The sequence below is a fragment of the Mytilus galloprovincialis genome, chromosome 12 (genome assembly GCF_965363235.1).
Source record: "Mytilus galloprovincialis chromosome 12, xbMytGall1.hap1.1, whole genome shotgun sequence".
Lineage (NCBI taxonomy): Eukaryota > Metazoa > Mollusca > Bivalvia > Mytilida > Mytilidae > Mytilus > Mytilus galloprovincialis.
In genome coordinates this window covers 39,627,001-39,644,499 of record NC_134849.1, presented here as the reverse complement: position 1 = coordinate 39,644,499, position 17,499 = coordinate 39,627,001, and the positions used below count along the sequence as shown (strand labels likewise).

General features: G+C 32.7%; 1 protein-coding gene across 7 annotated transcripts in view; it reads right to left on the bottom strand.

The window, feature by feature from the left end:
• The window catches only part of LOC143053537 (transmembrane 9 superfamily member 1-like), an 85,730-nt gene that overhangs the window by 40,324 nt on the left and 27,907 nt on the right, over positions 1–17,499 (bottom strand). For all 7 annotated transcript variants that reach the window (XM_076226331.1, XM_076226332.1, XM_076226334.1 and 4 more), the window contains exons 4-5: positions 8,673–8,777; positions 7,381–7,499 (exon numbers count right to left, since the gene is read on the bottom strand). In XM_076226331.1, the coding sequence (XP_076082446.1) occupies positions 7,381–7,499; positions 8,673–8,777 (224 nt within the window). The remainder of the gene's footprint in view (positions 1–7,380; positions 7,500–8,672; positions 8,778–17,499) is intronic.

Here is a 17,499-nt window from a genome sequence, read left to right as displayed (position 1 = left end):
GTTATATTGTCCCATACATGAGTATATATGGTTTAGGGGTAAGGATCTTGACCATTTCCAAGTTCTCAAACAGGAGTGTGAACAGTGACCTCAGGGACTCCCCCTATCTTTCATCTGATTTGTTATATTGTTATACATGAATATATATGGTTTAGGGATGGGGATCTCGACCATTTTTAAATTCTAAAACAGGAGGGGTGGGGTGACCCCTAGCGACTCTTCCTATATTTCATTTGATTTTTCATATTGTCACAAACATGAATATATATGGTTATGGGGTGTGGATCTCGACCGTTTCCAAGTTCTCAAACAGGGAGGGTGGGGTAACTCCAGGGACTTCCCCTATATTTCATTTTTTATTTATTATATTTTCCTATGGGTGCTATAAACAGTTTCGTATAAAAAACTAGGGGTTATTCCCCGACTAAAAATAACCATGGAGGGAAACCCCTGTTTATTTACTCAATTGGTGAAAAAGTATCATGTTTTTTGTATTTGATTGTAAAAATTAGTTAATTAGCTTTGAATTAAAACAGGTTGAATGATTGAAATAATTTTTAAAATTATATTAACTTTACATGTTTTGAGGGGAGACAACACTGTAAACAAACTGCCTTTTTGGCAGTGAAAATTGAAAACTTATTTGCAGCCACTGTAGCTCTTTTTGGAGCAGGAAACCGTACCCTGAAACAAGATTTTTTTGAAAGGCCAGGTAAAAACCTACAAATTTCATACAGTTTTGATTATGTAAAATGTGCATGGATCATGTCTTCATGGGTGTGCACATGACCTGGTTTCAAGTTTTTTTTTGTTCAAATTAAACCTTTTTTCCCCCATGTTCATTGGATGTAATATTTTTAATATATTAAAAGTACACATTATTTTTATTTCATTATAAACTAGAGAACATTCTGATTCCAGTGATATCTAGTTTTATACAAGTATCTTTATTAATCAGTCCACCACTAAGGGTCACTTATGCATGGTCCCTCAAAATGTGACGTCATAGAAAAAAACTGTTGATTGCACCCTTAAAGGGACAAATATATATTATAGTGATGTTTTCGCATAGAAATGTGTACGCGAATGGAGTAAAACAATTGTGAAAAATATTGTACGACACGTATACTTTAATTTAAAAGCATCAGTTTGGTATATTTAATGCAAATATTACAGATTTGTACATAGCAACCAGAAATAAGAAAACCAGACTCTGCGCGAATATGGAAGTTTTTTTCAACTTTTTGTGACGTCATGATATTTTATTCAATTATCTCTCATATATTTGGAACCAAAAGTTGCACATGCAAAGTGTAGATTTTTTCTACTTTGACCTGTATTTCTAATCAGTGTGACATAAATTTTAATTCATTATAATATATATTTGGTACTTTATAAAGTCATAAAGGTACAAGTGCCATTCCTAAGAAAAACACTATTTCCATATTTTTCTCAACTCAGCTATAACTTAGTTCACATAATACTAGGGACAAAATATATTTAAAGTAACTTTATTCATGCTTATTTCATAGTTTTTATTCTATTTATTCAAAAGAAACCCTATTTTATGATTTATTTTCTTTGTAAAACTGATGAAAATGAGATACAGGAAATGTTTGGAGTTTGCTGGTTAAACTGTTTGCCACTGGCCAATATGCCAGTACTACGCGACATGAAAAAAGAGCTGTATTTTCACTATTCGTGGTCACAATCCTTAAAGTCAGACACCATTTTAATCGGTATAGTGTACAGATTCAGAAAAGCTAAGAAATTTTAATATATCGCATATAAAGTTTTGCCTTAAGGGTGCTATAAACAGTTTCGTATAAAAAACTAGGGGTTATTCCCCGACTAAAAATAACCATGGAGGGAAACCCCTGTTTATTTACTCAATTGGTGAAAAAGTATCATGTTTTTTGTATTTGATTGTAAAAATTAGTTAATTAGCTTTGAATTAAAACAGGTTGAATGATTGAAATAATTTTTAAAATTATATTAACTTTACATGTTTTGAGGGGAGACAACACTGTAAACAAACTGCCTTTTTGGCAGTGAAAATTGAAAACTTATTTGCAGCCACTGTAGCTCTTTTTGGAGCAGGAAACCGTACCCTGAAACAAGATTTTTTTGAAAGGCCAGGTAAAAACCTACAAATTTCATACAGTTTTGATTATGTAAAATGTGCATGGATCATGTCTTCATGGGTGTGCACATGACCTGGTTTCAAGTTTTTTTTTGTTCAAATTAAACCTTTTTTCCCCCATGTTCATTGGATGTAATATTTTTAATATATTAAAAGTACACATTATTTTTATTTCATTATAAACTAGAGAACATTCTGATTCCAGTGATATCTAGTTTTATACAAGTATCTTTATTAATCAGTCCACCACTAAGGGTCACTTATGCATGGTCCCTCAAAATGTGACGTCATAGAAAAAAACTGTTGATTGCACCCTATACTTGAATATATGCAGGGGCGGATTTAGACGGGGGAGGGTTGCGGGCTTGCACCCCCCTTAAATTTGCAAAGCATGGGTTGTTTCTCAGCTTAATAAAGAAAATTCCGATAATTTTACCTCAATTTTTTTTTAGCCTCGCTCTGCTCAGCAAAAATTTAAGTTTGCGCCCCTCCTAACCTAAAATCCTGGATCTGCCCCACATATGGTTTAGGGGTGGGGAGCTCGACCGTTTCCACAGTAGCGGATCCAGGGGGGGGGGTCCGGGGGTTGGAACCCCTCCCTTTTTTTGGCCGATCAATGCATTTGAATGGGAGCATATAGTTGAAACCCCCCCCCCCCCCCCTTTTTAAAATGGCTGGATCCGCCATTGTTCCAAATTATCAAACAGGAGGGGGTAGAGTGGCCTAAAGAATGCCATCATATGATTTACTTACATTAAGGTATATATAATATAGTTGCATTATTTGTGAAAATAAAGAATGAAACTTTCAGCTACCTTAATTGACCCTTCAAAATTGAGAAAAAACAAATAGCCCCTCGAAATTGCAGTAATATGTTTACACTTTAAAAGCATCTCACATGCATTATCATGATTTATCATTTATAAAGAAAATTTAGACTGTAACCATGAACATGTATATTGTTAGATATACTGTTCCCAGCTGTCACGTTGTATTGGATTTTTAAATTAAAATTTATCAAAAAGTAATTTTTAGTTTTTGAATAAAATATGTTTCTGCTGTTTCTTTCTTTTACATATATCTTTTGGTTTACAATACTAGTGTTAATATTCATTTACCATGCATAGATGTATTTTTTCACCTGCTTGGATTTATTTTGTAAATGATCGTCAAACCCGGAATTACCCTTATCCGCTTCCGGAATCGGATCCGATTTTGTAAAATTTTGTCTTCACGGCCGCCATTGTTATGTGTTTACAATGTTGTTTTTGTCAATCAGATACGATTTTACTCGAATTTATACAATATTTGTCGGTAATTTTCTGTATAAAGCTAGCGGTTGAACAAAATAAACATCGCCGTCATGAATAATAATGATAAAAATAAGTTTTTAGCTCGTTTAATTGGAGACTTTGGTGAACATGGTGAAAAGGTTTGCAAAGTAATTTTTATTTTCTTTCAAATGTAAGGCGATTACGTCGGGCGTAGCTAGAAACCAACTATCCTAGTCGAAATTCCGCTTGCAAAAGTGGAAGGTCTCGGACCACCGCTAATTTGCACACCTGCCTCCAAATTGAAAAGCTACGAAAATTTCTTTTTCTAATTTGAAATTGCCGCCAACAGCATGAACAGTTGAATTATATAATAGACTACTGACGTAGTTGTACTACGTATTGATGACAAATAATATTCCTACGACTTTTGTCATTTAGGAAATCTAAACTGCTTGTCTTAAGAAATTTTCGGCGATTAAATATTTCATACAATTGTTCTTTGACATCTTAGCTAAAAGCACAAGTCATAATGAACTACACAAGGATTTTTAATAAGCACTACTTCCTATGTGTAACTTTAAAACTTTTGGATAAATCGACGATCATTTAAGGTTTTTCTGGTCATTTTTTTTGTAATCCAGAATAAAAAGTATTAAAAAAGTGTTCAATTAGTTATATATAACATAGTAACAAGCTAGATAATAACAATGGCAAGTATTTCAGGATTTATTGGGTAGAACACAAATCTAGGGTGCTCGCATAATGCAGCTTAACTGCATAAAAACTACCTTAACCAAAAACTTAAACCTGAAGCAAGATAGACAGACGGAAGGATGAACAAATGCACAGACTGAAAAACATAAATTTTCTTTCAAAGCAACTTATAAGTAATTCTTATTCCTTACGTGTAAATCATTAAATGATCTGATGCCTTGTGTAGGCATAGGTAACGGTTTGGACATGTTTGAAAACTCTGCCATCATTTGTTTTGATGGGCCCATAAATCATTAAATGATCTGATGCCTTGTGTAGGCATAGGTAACGGTTTTTTTAGGACCTAATGCATCTTTTATATCAAAAGGGTGTAAAAGTTTGAATCTAATTTTAAAATTGAGAATGGAAATGGAGGATATGTCAAAGAGACAACAACCCGACCATAGAGCAGACAACAACAGAAGGCCACCAATGGGTCTTCAATGAAGCGAGAAACTCCCGCACCCGTAGGTGTCCTTCAGCCAATTTTGTATGGTTTTGATTGAGTAGATGTGTGTGCTTAAATAACATTTTAACTCTTTAAATGCTTTTTTTTAAGTTTTTAATTTATGTCATGGAGGAATGCAAGAGATAGGTCAACATCATTCATAGATCTATAGGGTAAAACCCCCTACAAATTAAAACAATTAGGAATGTTTCCATAGGACACAGATGATGCCCCCAACTGCACATCATATAATGTTATAAAGGCACATAACTGAAGAACAGTAAAATTGACACTACCCAAATTTGTACTTGATCTGAGTTTTGTGGTTATAAGTATTGTGTACAAGTCTCATAACATTTGGTTGAGGCTAATTTTATACATGACCCAATTTCAAACTAGATCTGTATTATGGGGTAACAAGCATTGAGTTGAAGTTTCATAACATTTATTTGAGGCAAACTAAAGCAAGAGAAAGGAAACAAAAAAATTCAGCAATTTTTCCAAATGTAAAGGGCATTACTCTAGAACGATTGTAGTGAAACCACCAAAGTTCAAACTTGATTTGTGTTTTGTGGTAATAAGCATTGTATATACATTGTAAGTGTCATATTATTTGGTTGAGGCAAACTTAAGTTAAAGAACCACCTTTTGGATGTACAGATGGACTGACATACGTTCAGATGGACAAGGGTGTACACACCTTAGTTAATGTCCCCTCTGCTACAGCAGGGACATAAAAAGTTAAGCAGCCTGCAAGTGTGATTTCTTTACATTTGGTGTGACAATATGTGCAAAATGAATCACAAAGGAAGATTCTCAAACCAAGGATCAAATTCCAATAATATGGTTCCAAGCCAAGATGTTGCTTATATTGGTTGAGAAAGTGGTTAAATTGACATTTATGTTTGGGGGTCCGCTAGGGTCCCTCTTGGTACAGGATTTTCTTGTGTGTTAAAAATCCATTGGTGGCTTTTAGCTGTTTTCTGCTCTTTGATCATGTAGTTGACTCTTTGACACATTCCCCATTTCCATTTTCCATTCTCAATTTTATGGTTTATCAAAAAAATTCCCCATTTCCATTTTCCATTCTCAATTTTATGGTTTATCAAAAAAATTCCCTATTTCCATTTTCCATTCTCAATTTTATGGTTTATCAAAAAAATTCCCCATTTCCATTTTCCATTCTCAATTTTATGGTTTATCAAAAAATAAACAGTTTGGTTAAGAAAGTGGTCAAATAGTCTTTGGTCATGAGAAATAGTACAAAAATGATGCAAAATATATTTTACTTTTTTTTTTACTTTTTCAAAGTTGTATTTTTTCATTTTGAGTCTATATATATGAAAGGCCTGTGTCCAAAATGTAGAACAAGAGCATTTCTTAAAAAATAAAAGATGTAAATTAATTTCATTGTCTTTTAAATTATATTTTTTTTTTATTGGTCTGCAGGAGAGGGTGATATTTAAAAAATGTTGCCTCCTGCTTAGCAATCTGGCATTTTAACAAAAAGTACAATAGAACTTGTTGTTTATATTTCAATGTACTGTGGATTCATTACTATTTGAGGTACCAGTTTTTGTGGATTTCATTGGTACACATGAACTAATTTAAAGATGTTCGCTACTCTGTAGAAAAATAACAAGCTTTTTAAAAGACTACTATGAATTGTTAGTATATATATAAATAAAGAAACTTAAAAAGTAGAAAAAAATGGAGGATCCGTGTGCTCCTTTTCGAGATATAAGCCATTGAAAATTTGGCAGGAAATAATTCTCTCTAGATTTTTTATATGTTTAACATTGATACCTTATTTGTTTCAAAAACTATGAAAAAATAACAAGAATTTTATAAAATTTTGAAATATGGCTTTTTAAATTTTATGTAATAATATTATGAAAAGAAAAGTAGGGGTTAGTTGGCAATTTTTTTTTAATGACAATACATGGATAAAACCAGAGGATTCCGAAAATCTGTGAAAAAAATCAAAAAGTGGAGGCGCAAACATCCTTAAATTCTCAACGAAGTACACATTTGATATTCCGTTGTATGCAGACAAAACCATGAAATCAAATATCCATCATGTCCATAAAGATGTAAGATTTACTCAATCCACAAAAATTGGTACCAGAAAAAATAAACTGCTATCACAGAGATATGTCTCGCTTTTTAGTAATTTTGATAGTGCAAATGTTGCAATTAAAATAGAAAGCAACACTTTAACATGTTTTGCAAATATTCAAAGTCAATGGACCATGACTGAAAGTACATGTCTAAAAAAACGCCATGGAAATGAGATAATACAACTGTATACCAAACACCATTGACTTATCTTAAAGTCAATAGACCATAATTGAGGAACAGGGCCAAATAATCTCCATGGTAATGAGATGTGCCAATGCTAATACAACTGCATACCAAATATATTTGACTTACCACTAGTGGTTCACCATAAATTAGACCTAATCACTAACTAATACATTGTTGACCATGCAGCCACCACCGGAAACAGTATACCTTTGTCTCGCTTTTTGACTCCGTCAAGCGAGACAATAAATAGATCCACAGTAGTTATGAAAGATGTCTAATGAACATGCTCTAACAAAATATAACCATATGAAAAATTACTCCTGGTTTCAACTTTAACTTGTTGTTTATATTGCATGTATTGGTTATGAAAATCACCACTTGAACTTGTGCTTGTAACCAATGATTATTCCTAATTATGCGACCCATTTAAGAACTATTTTTATAGGAACACAAACCTGATTTCCATTGTATTCTATGTTGAAATTGAGATGTGCCCACAGAAAGACTTTATGGTTATGAGGCAGAAAACCTCCTTCCTCTAAATGTCCAATAAAACCTCTAACTGGAATCTCATCTAAAAAGAAATAAAAAACCCTCAAATTTCAGCCCTAAATCAAATAAATTTACTCACATTTCTAATTGTGATTTTTGTACATAAATGTAGTTTATTGTACAACAGAATTCTAAGATTGGTACTTTGTGCCTTAAATCCTTTCTTTAGATGTTGTTTGTTTGTATTGTTTTGATCTGCTTTAATATTTGAGCTTTTTCAACTGATCCTTATAGTATTGGTCTTATGTTGTGCCGTCAGGGGCAAGGGGATGATTGAGCTCTTACAAACATTTATAACACTGCCAAATTATGTATGTACCTTTCCAAAGGTTGTGTAGGTTCCAAAGTCAGGAGTCTATAAACATATTTACACTATTGGTATTTAGCTGAATCTTGCCTCTGAATGACCTTAGATCTACTCCAAATCACCTTTTGACATCAAGCAACAATCAGTTTTAAATTGTGATGTCAAATAATTTAAATTATGATGTCAAAGTTAACGGGAACCTGTGTGATTTTACGTAATAGCGGACAAATTTGTATAAAAGTGTAAATACGTCTATTAATCAGTGAATGTCTTTTTCTCATCTTTATTGCTCTAAATTTATCATGTCCTTTTATAGATTCCATCATGTTGCAGATGGTGAAATCAAACCAGCCCCCAATGTCTGATATTTTGGAAATCAAAGTTTTTTTAAATATAATTGTTGAATAGATGAGGAAGTATTAATACACATACAGAAATGGGATTCCAAAATATTTAAAATCTGATCAAAATACAGATCCTTTTCTGACCATTTGCTGACCATTTGCTGTCTCAGGTATATGACAAGACTCTGTCTACTTTCTGGTCTTTAAGAGATACTAAGGTTTTGTTGTTATGATACACACGGTCAAAAGTTGACAAAATATTTCATGATTATCATAGGCGGATCCAGGGGTGGGGAGCCCTTTTTGTGGGAAAGATTTGCTTGATTATATAGGGAATCATTGAAGCATGACTGGAGTGGGCCCCCCTTAGGTCAGTCAGCAGGCCCCCCCATTAGGAAAAGTTCTGGATCCGCCACTGATTATTTAATTAATTTGATAGCCTAAGACTGTATTTTGATCATCTTTTGAAAATCAATGATTATGTTATTACTTTGAAACCCCTATAAGGGGCCTTTTTAGAAATAGAAACTAATCTAGTGTTTACCTATAACAAATTCAAAGTAATAGAGATCTTCAATAGCATCCCGTAATAGTTGTAAATCTTGTTCTGTAAACGTCACCTTACACAATTCTTTCTTATCGGAATCACCTGAAAGTACAAAAAAAACATATCCTGTTAAATCAATTAAACAATGTATTAAACACCTGCAGATATGGCTGCGGAACCATAGCTCTTAGGGCCTAAAATATTTTTTGACTATTTGCGGACCTGAGTCTATGGTACCTTATGAACTAACAAATCCACAATACTGTGTCAGTCAAATACAAAGTAGATTTTATATTTAATATTTAATATATTATTAATTTTTTCTTGTTCTGAATACCGTTATGCATTTAAGGTGGTACCTAACACTACAGGGAAATAACTCTGTAAAGTCATTTAAACATTTTAATTACTTTGTGTTGTAAAAGGAATATTAAGGGCATCCGATACATTTTCTCGATAAAATGTCATTTTCTTAATTTTTAAATATGTTGTAGGCCTTGGCGAGTTATAAAATAAAACACAAAATAAAACATAGGTCACCGTGCTCGTTTTCGAGAAAATTGAGGCTGAAAATTGGGGATTTGTGCAATTTTGCAAAAAAGTTAGGGAGCTACCATTTGATTTTTATGGGGGGGCTAGGATGAAAAATTTTGTCCTGCTTTTTTTTTAGTTGTAATCTCTGTCCTGCCTTTTTATTTTTTACTCAATTCGGTCCTGCCTTTTTTTTTACTAGTTTATCCTGACTTTTTTTACACAAATTGTCATCCTGCCTTTTTTTTTTTAACAAGTTTCTCATCCTGCCTTTTTTTTTTACTCAATTCTCCTGTCCTGCCTATTTTTTTCAAATTTCATCCTAGCCCCCCCATAAAAATCAAATGGTAGCTCCCTTAAACAATGTTGTAAAATTTTTGGAGCAAATATTCTTTGTCGTAAATTATTAAGATCGGGTTCAATTTGAAGCTGTGATAAGTGACAATAAGGAAAAAATAAATCCCTACACGAATGACTATACAAATTTTCAAGCTTTGCTTGACATTGCGAACCAGATGCTCAAAGTGGGATTTTTTTAATCCAAAAAATATAGAAATAAAGTGTTTCTGAAAATGTCATTTTCATCATTTTTCTGCATGAACTGCATTTCGTCATCCTTTTTCCAAATCTGAAATAACAAATATATGTCACCGTGCTAGATTCTCCGATAAACGCGATTTATCCTAAAAATTGCGTCCCCCCCTTTGTAATCTCAACGTTAGCGCTAAAGTGCACGACGTCGATGGCAGATTTTTTCAACGTAATCGTTGCAAATTACAGGCGACATTTTTCAGATGTATAAATATTGCTTGTAAAGAGCTAACTAAAAATTGGTAATATTGTTAATTTTCGGAAATAAAATCATGTGAATCATAAATACATCTCTTTCTAAGTGAGAAACATCCCGAGAAAAGTGATTACGGACTGTTGATAATTTTTACGGCTTTTAAAATTAAAGACTCGGCAATTTAAAACTTGACATACAGGTTACATGTACTGTACACACTCGTGCATTAATTTATGTATTAATTCATAGCATATGTTGACCTCTAGATGCTTTTGTCCAGAGAGAGAAACTAGACCATATTTTGAAATTTTTGGATTTCGCAAAAACCATTGAATTAATAGCGAGAGGACTGGACATATTACCTGTGCGTAATTTAATTGGTAAATAACTATATATATATTTTCACCAAAGCGCGACGCATTGTGGGGTACATAAAATATTGCACGTTCATTCCTCTGTCTGTCCTTTCGGTCCTTAATTAGATTTTTCAAGTGTACAATTCTTGCCAAATTTCTATAAAACTGATATCGTATGGATACGTTCGAAAACCAGTACATATCAACTATTCCTTAAAAGAGTTATGTCATTTGGAAATATCAATTATATTGGAAATTGCGTTGTATTTTCTGTCATTCCATCATTTCTCTTAATATATAAGTAAAAAAAAAAAACTTAAAAAAAAATAAACAACTGTGCAATGAGCGTATGATACGCCCGTCGTCTTATGAAAAAAAACATAATACATGTTTTTGAAATAACACGGGGCTTGTACAGGAAGTCATGCTAAGTATATCCTGACTCATTTGTTATTTTTGCTCAAAAGGAAGTTTACAATGACTATGATATCAAATTGAAGCTCAATAAAAAATCAAGAACTAAAAAATGAATAAAAGAATCATCACGAAAAAGTATACAGATCTTTAAGAATAATTTAACTAACAAGTATATGAAATTTTATGCAATAATTATTAATATTTTCTTAGATACGGCTCGACATGTGAAAACCCCCTCTATTTCATAAACTCAATAACTCTAAAATAAAAGAATCATCCTCAAAAAGTATACAGATCTGAGATTCATATAACTAAGAAGTGTGTAAGGTTTTAACCAATAATCAAAAATCATTTTTGAGATACAACACGAACTGTAAAAATACACTCCCTGTTTTAGTTACAAAGTCTTGTAACTCAAAAAGTTCACCAAAAAGATATACAGATCGTTTGACCATCATGAAAAAAACAACCATATTCAGTTTAATGACTTTAGGATAATATGCTGTACCATTTTACGACGTACAGACGGACACCGCACATTTGTATACCATAATACGTCCCGTCAAAACTTGTACGGGCGTATAAAAATATTGTTCGCTATTGCCTTTTGAATTTTCCGCGGAGTTCAGTATTTTTTGTCGTTTTACTTTTTGTTAGATAAAATACGTGTTACGTGGAGGTAATAGGAACTTTATTAAAGTTGTACCATTGTTGATATTAACGGAATGCCATTATTTATCTAACATAAATAAATTGTTCAGTTAGGAAGTTTACTTCATCTTGTACCTAAATTTTTGGTATTAGTTTTAAAATATCATTGTTGGTTTTCTGTGGTGTAAAAAAATGACAGAAAATCGGAGTGGGGACTAAATTGTGGATGATGAATGATAATAAAAATGTCCTATGCTTTAACAGAATATTTTTTTCCATCAATTTGGGAATCAGAATATGTTTTCAAGACAAATACAACTACAGGTAGTAGTCAAAGTAATTATGACAGTAAGGAAGGGTATTTTAAACATTTGCTTTGACGTCCCGCCTTCCTGTGACGCGTGAAAGAAAAAAATTATAATAGCCTTTCAAGACGTTTGGACTAGTAAAATACCATACCTCCTCCAACCTTTTGAAGTGCATTGATCGTTCCATAAATATTTTCCATCTGAATTTATTATTTTATTTTAGACAAAAACTATATCATATGTAGGACATACGTCCTTAACATGCATGAAATATTTGCCACTGGACGTTAAGCAAACAACAGTCAATCATTTATTGGACATAGTCTGAGTATAAAGCTGGAATTTAAGGTAGTGCCTTCCTCAAATTAAAATGATAATTGACATGCATTATATTAGTAGCATCAAAAGGGTCAGTCATCTTGAGATTGCTAACGATACGATATTTAAATTTGTTGAAGATCTCACAGAAACAGTAATGTGTTTTATTTCTTATGATTTTATTAGACTGTCATCCTTTTAGAATCAAATGCACTAATATAATGGTGTAGAAGTTAGCATGCGGGAGAAACAGAAATTGGAGCATCGGAAAATCCACATTACGTTTCTTATTACGGAAAATTACACGCATTACGTCCCGCAAAAAGTGACGTTTCGCAGGAATTCAAACGCTTTACGTCGCGCAAAGAGTTAACTCCCTTGAAACTGTATCGGATGCCCTTAAGCTTCTCAATGATCAAAATTGGTGTTTGTCAAACTGCTATATAACCAGTGTAATTTTTCTGACAAAACGGTTGGTTCAAAATTTTTGAAATTTTTATATTTTTGTTAAAGGGTCAAAGTACATACTTTGACAAAATTTTATGAAAATTAAACGAGCCAAATTAATTTTAGTGAAAGTGTTTGGTACCACCTTAATTGAACCTGTTGATCAGTGGTTGTCTTTTGTTGATGTGGTTCATAAGTGTTTCTCATTCCTCACAGATTAGACTGTTGGTTTTCCTATTTAAATGGTTACTTTTATGCTAGTCATTTTATAGCTGCTGTTTTGTGTGAGCCAAGGCTCCATGTTTTAAGGCTATACTGTGACCTTTTAATGGTATACTGTTTACAAATTGTGACTTGGATGGAGAGTTGTCTCATACATTGGCACCAAATAATTTCTAGATTTATATTAGTATCATATTAATTTTCTGGTTCTGTATGTGCATGTTAATTTGCTACTGGATGTAAAACAGCCATCATCCATCATAGTCCAGTCAATCTAGCAAAAAATTTGACCCTAACCTGAAAGTAATTGCAACAGAAGATTTTTAAGTTTTAATCTTTAGCATTATCACCGTGTATCATCAGTACACCGAATATAGGTACTAACCAAGCGGGCGTGATCGATTTTGACCTCACAGGGTAACGAAAATCTTTGTTTTGTTCACATAATATCAATGTGTACCTCAATCTAAACTTAATTGTTGTTTTAAGAAATGATTTGGTCGTAAGTTGATGATTAGAGATGTCTCCATATTTTCCCAAAACAAGAACGTTTACTAACCAGATACTCCGCAGGGCGCAGCTTTATACGACCGCAGAGGTTGAACCCTGAACGGTTGGGCAAGTATGGACACAACATTCAAGCTGGATTCAGTTCTAAATTTGGATTGTGATTAAATAGTTGAAACAGCATAGGTTTCTGACACAGAATGAATGTGGTCTAATGAACTTAAATTTTTGTTTTGCCTTTGAGCAATACACTATGCTGTTGAATATTAATCCTCTCAAATAAATGTTTGAAGAATTTTTTTTTTATTTCTGAAATCTGAAATGAGAAAAATTTAAACCCCCCCCCCCCCAAATTTTTTTTTCACATCCCCCTTTCTCTTATTCCAAAACTGATCTCAATTCAAATTTCTAATGGAGTTTGCAACAATAGCTATTCATTTAAATACATCATAAAATATTAAAATGTAAAAAAGGTGCTTGTTATCACTAAACTTGGTAAAGATTGTTTTAATTTATCAGTTGGTAGTAAAAGTGAATATACATTGTATATTGTATAAAACAATGAGTTAAGTTGATTCAACTACTATTCTTGACAAAGAAAGACAACTCCAATTTTTGAAAATTTCTTGCTATTGCACAATAAGGTGCAATTAGATCTTTCTTGCTATTGCACAATACTGTGCAATTGAAAATACTTGCTAATTGAAGATTTCTTGCTATTGCACAATACTGTGCAATTAAAAATTTCTTGCTATTGCACAATACTGTGCAATTGAAGATTTCTTGCTATTGCTGAATACTGTGCAATTGAAAATGTCTTGCTATTGCACAATACTTCATATAATAATTTTGGATCCTGATTTGGACCAACTTTAAAACTGGGCTCATAATCAAAAATCTTAGTTCATGTATAGATTCAGCATATCAAAGAACCCCAAGAATTCAATTTTTGTTAAAATCAAACTTAGTTTAATTTTGGACCCTTTGGACTTTAATGTAGACCAATTTGAAAACAGGACCAAAAATTAAGAATCTACATACACAGTTAGATTTGGCATACAACAGAACCCCAATTAATCAATTTTTGATGAAATCAAACAAAGTTTAATTTTGGACCCTTTGGGCCCCTTATTCCTAAACTGTTGGGACCAAAACTCCCAAAATTAATCCCAACCTTCCTTTTATGGTAATAAACCTTGTGTTTAAATTTCATAGATTTCTATTTACTTTTTCTGAAGTTATGGTGCAAAAACCAAGAAAAATGCTTATTTGGGCCCCTTTTTGGCCCCTAATTCCTAAACTGTTGGGACCTCAACTCCCAAAATCAATCCCAACCTTCCTTTTGTGGTCATAAACCTTGTGTTTAAATTTCATTGATTTCTATTTACTTATACTAAAGTTATTGTGCGAAAACCAAGAATAATGCTTATTTGGGCCCTTTTTTGGCCCCTTATTCCTAAACTGTTGGAACCAAAACTCCCAAAATCAATCCCAACCTTCCTTTTGTGGTCATAAACCTTATGTCAAAATTTCATAGATTTCTATTCACTTAAACTAAAGTTATAGTGCGAAAACCAAGAAAATGCCTATTTGAGCCCTTTTTGGCCCCTAATTCCTAAAATGTTGGGACCAAAACTCCCAAAATCAATCCCAACCTTCCTTTTGTGGTCATAAACCTTGTGTTTAAATTTCATAGATTTCTATTCACTTTTACTAAAGTAAGAGTGCGAAAACTAAAAGTATTTGGACGACAATGACGACGCCGACGACGACGCAGACAACGACGCCAATGTGATACCAATATATACGACCAAAAAATTTTCAATTTTTGCGGTCGTATAAAAATGCTGATTTTGAGTTTTCCTCAAGTTGGATTTTATGGGACTTTTTTTCTGTGTATATTAAGGGCAAAATGCTGTAGGTTAGAACTAAAACATTTTCTGTTGCAATTAGTTTCAGGTTAAATCTTAGTTTGACTCACTACAGACCAGGACTATCAATTCATCGAGTAAAAAGTAAAATCACAAAAATACTGAACTTAGAGGAAAATCAAATTGGAAAGTCCATAATCACATGGCAATTTCAAATAACAAAACACATCAAAAACGAATGGACAAGAACTGTCATATTCCTGACTTGGTACAGGCATTTTCAAACGTAGAAAATGGTGGATTAAACCTGGTTTATAGCGCTAACCCTCTCACTTTGATGACAGTCTTATCAAATTCCGTTAAATGGGACTCCAAACTACTGTTAACCTAAACTATAACCTGATATTGGAAAGATTGAAAAAGGGACTCCCAGACTGCAAAACATAATGCTGTGTACTTACATTATAAGCAGAGCATTATTAAAGTTTACAAGAAGCAGCTGCACTGTTTTAAATGGCGAGCAAATGACCAACCAGTGTGTATAACTTTTATTTTAATGCATTAATATATCAAAGATTTGTATAATGTATAACCTTTTCTTCAGAAATTCTTTTGATGCATAGTTTTCGTGTTTGAAATACCAATAATACTTTTCTTTGAACAGAGGAGGTAAAAAAACTGTCAAATTTTAAACATTTGATGTAAGTAAGACACTTTCTAAATCTTCTGACTTCATCAGCAGCATGTTAATGTGACCCTGCGTTAATTGTTTCAAATGGTGAGCAAAGGACCTACCAAAGTGTGAACGTAACTTCCATGTTAATGCATCAATATTTCACAGATTTTATATCGGTAACCTTATCTTCAACTTGATGAGGAATTTCAGTGTAAAAATTACAATTAATACTGTTGTTTGCACAGAGGAGGTATAAAAACTGTTAGATTTTTCTGTTATCAGTTTGAACGTACTTGTTGTTATTTACTAAATATTTAATCACAATGAAACTGCTACTTTGCCAGTTTGTGCTTGAAGCATTGTGAAGTAACCTTATAATGTTTTTATCCTGCAATTCCGTGTCCTAGCATTTACGTAAATTAACAACCAAGTAGATTATCACTTTGCTGTAATTGAATCCTATATGTTTATCTCTTTAGGCTCCTCCTACTGCCGGACTACTTTTGTGTATTACATATTGTCTTAGGTGACCTTATACTAGGATTTGTATATTACATTTCCAAAATCTATTGCCAGACCTAACAAGAAATTGTTGATTTTACATTTCAGTTGGTTTTATATATAATTTCTTTATGGTAGCAAACTATAAAGAAAATCTTTAGATGCTCTTTCTTGATCTTGAAGATTTTTTTGTCTAAGTTTCATAAAACAGTCCATAATGTTCACAAATTTATCATTTCAAAAAATTAAATCCAAGGCTCTCTGTAAAAAACCTAAGTCTATCTATCAGCAAAAAAGTAAATTAACAAAAATAATGAACGACAAAGAAAATTCAAAATGGGAAGTCCCTTCTTAATTGGTAAAATAAAAGGTACAAACAATTGGAAAATATCTATCATATTCCTAACTGGGTGCACTTACAGGCATTTCCTTATAAACAGAATGGTGGATTAACACTGGTTGTATAGTTAGCCTCTCACTTGTTTGACAGTCTAAAATACTCAAAATTAGAAAAAAACAGAATGTGTCCATCGTTCAAGGATTCCTCACGCCCGCTATCATTTTCTATGTGCAGTAGACCGTGGCATTAGGGTCAAAATCTTAATTTGGCATTTATAAAAGTAGAAAGATCATACGGTAGAACATGTGTACTATTAGTTTCAAATTGACTGGACTTCAACTTCCAACCAGATGCTCCCCTGGGTGCAGCTTTATACGACCGCAGAGGTCGAACCCTGAACACTTGGGACAAGTATAGACACAACATTCAAGCTGGATTCTGCTCTGAATTTGGATTGTGATTAAATAGTTGACACAGCATAGGTTTCATAGGTTTCTGACATAGAATGAATGTGGTTTAATGAACTTAATTTTTTTTTTGCGTTTGAGCAATTCACTTTGCTGTTGAATAATTATCCTCTCAAAAAAAAAAGTTTGAAGAAATTTCCATTTATTTCTGAAATCTGAAAAATTGAACCCCCCCATTGTTTTTCATCTCCCCCTTTCCCTTATTCCAAAAATTATCTCAATTCAAAAGAGTAGGTCCAGTAAGGGCTGATTTTGGCCTCAAATTTTAAGTTCATCTGACGAAAGATTTTAGACACTTTTTAAACACTTAAGTGTCTATTTTAGTTGATTCAATTCAATAAGTATATGTAAAAGATTTTCACTGATTTACTCATTAAAAATGCCCCGATTCTAGCTTAAATATGAAAAATCTATAAAATATGCCA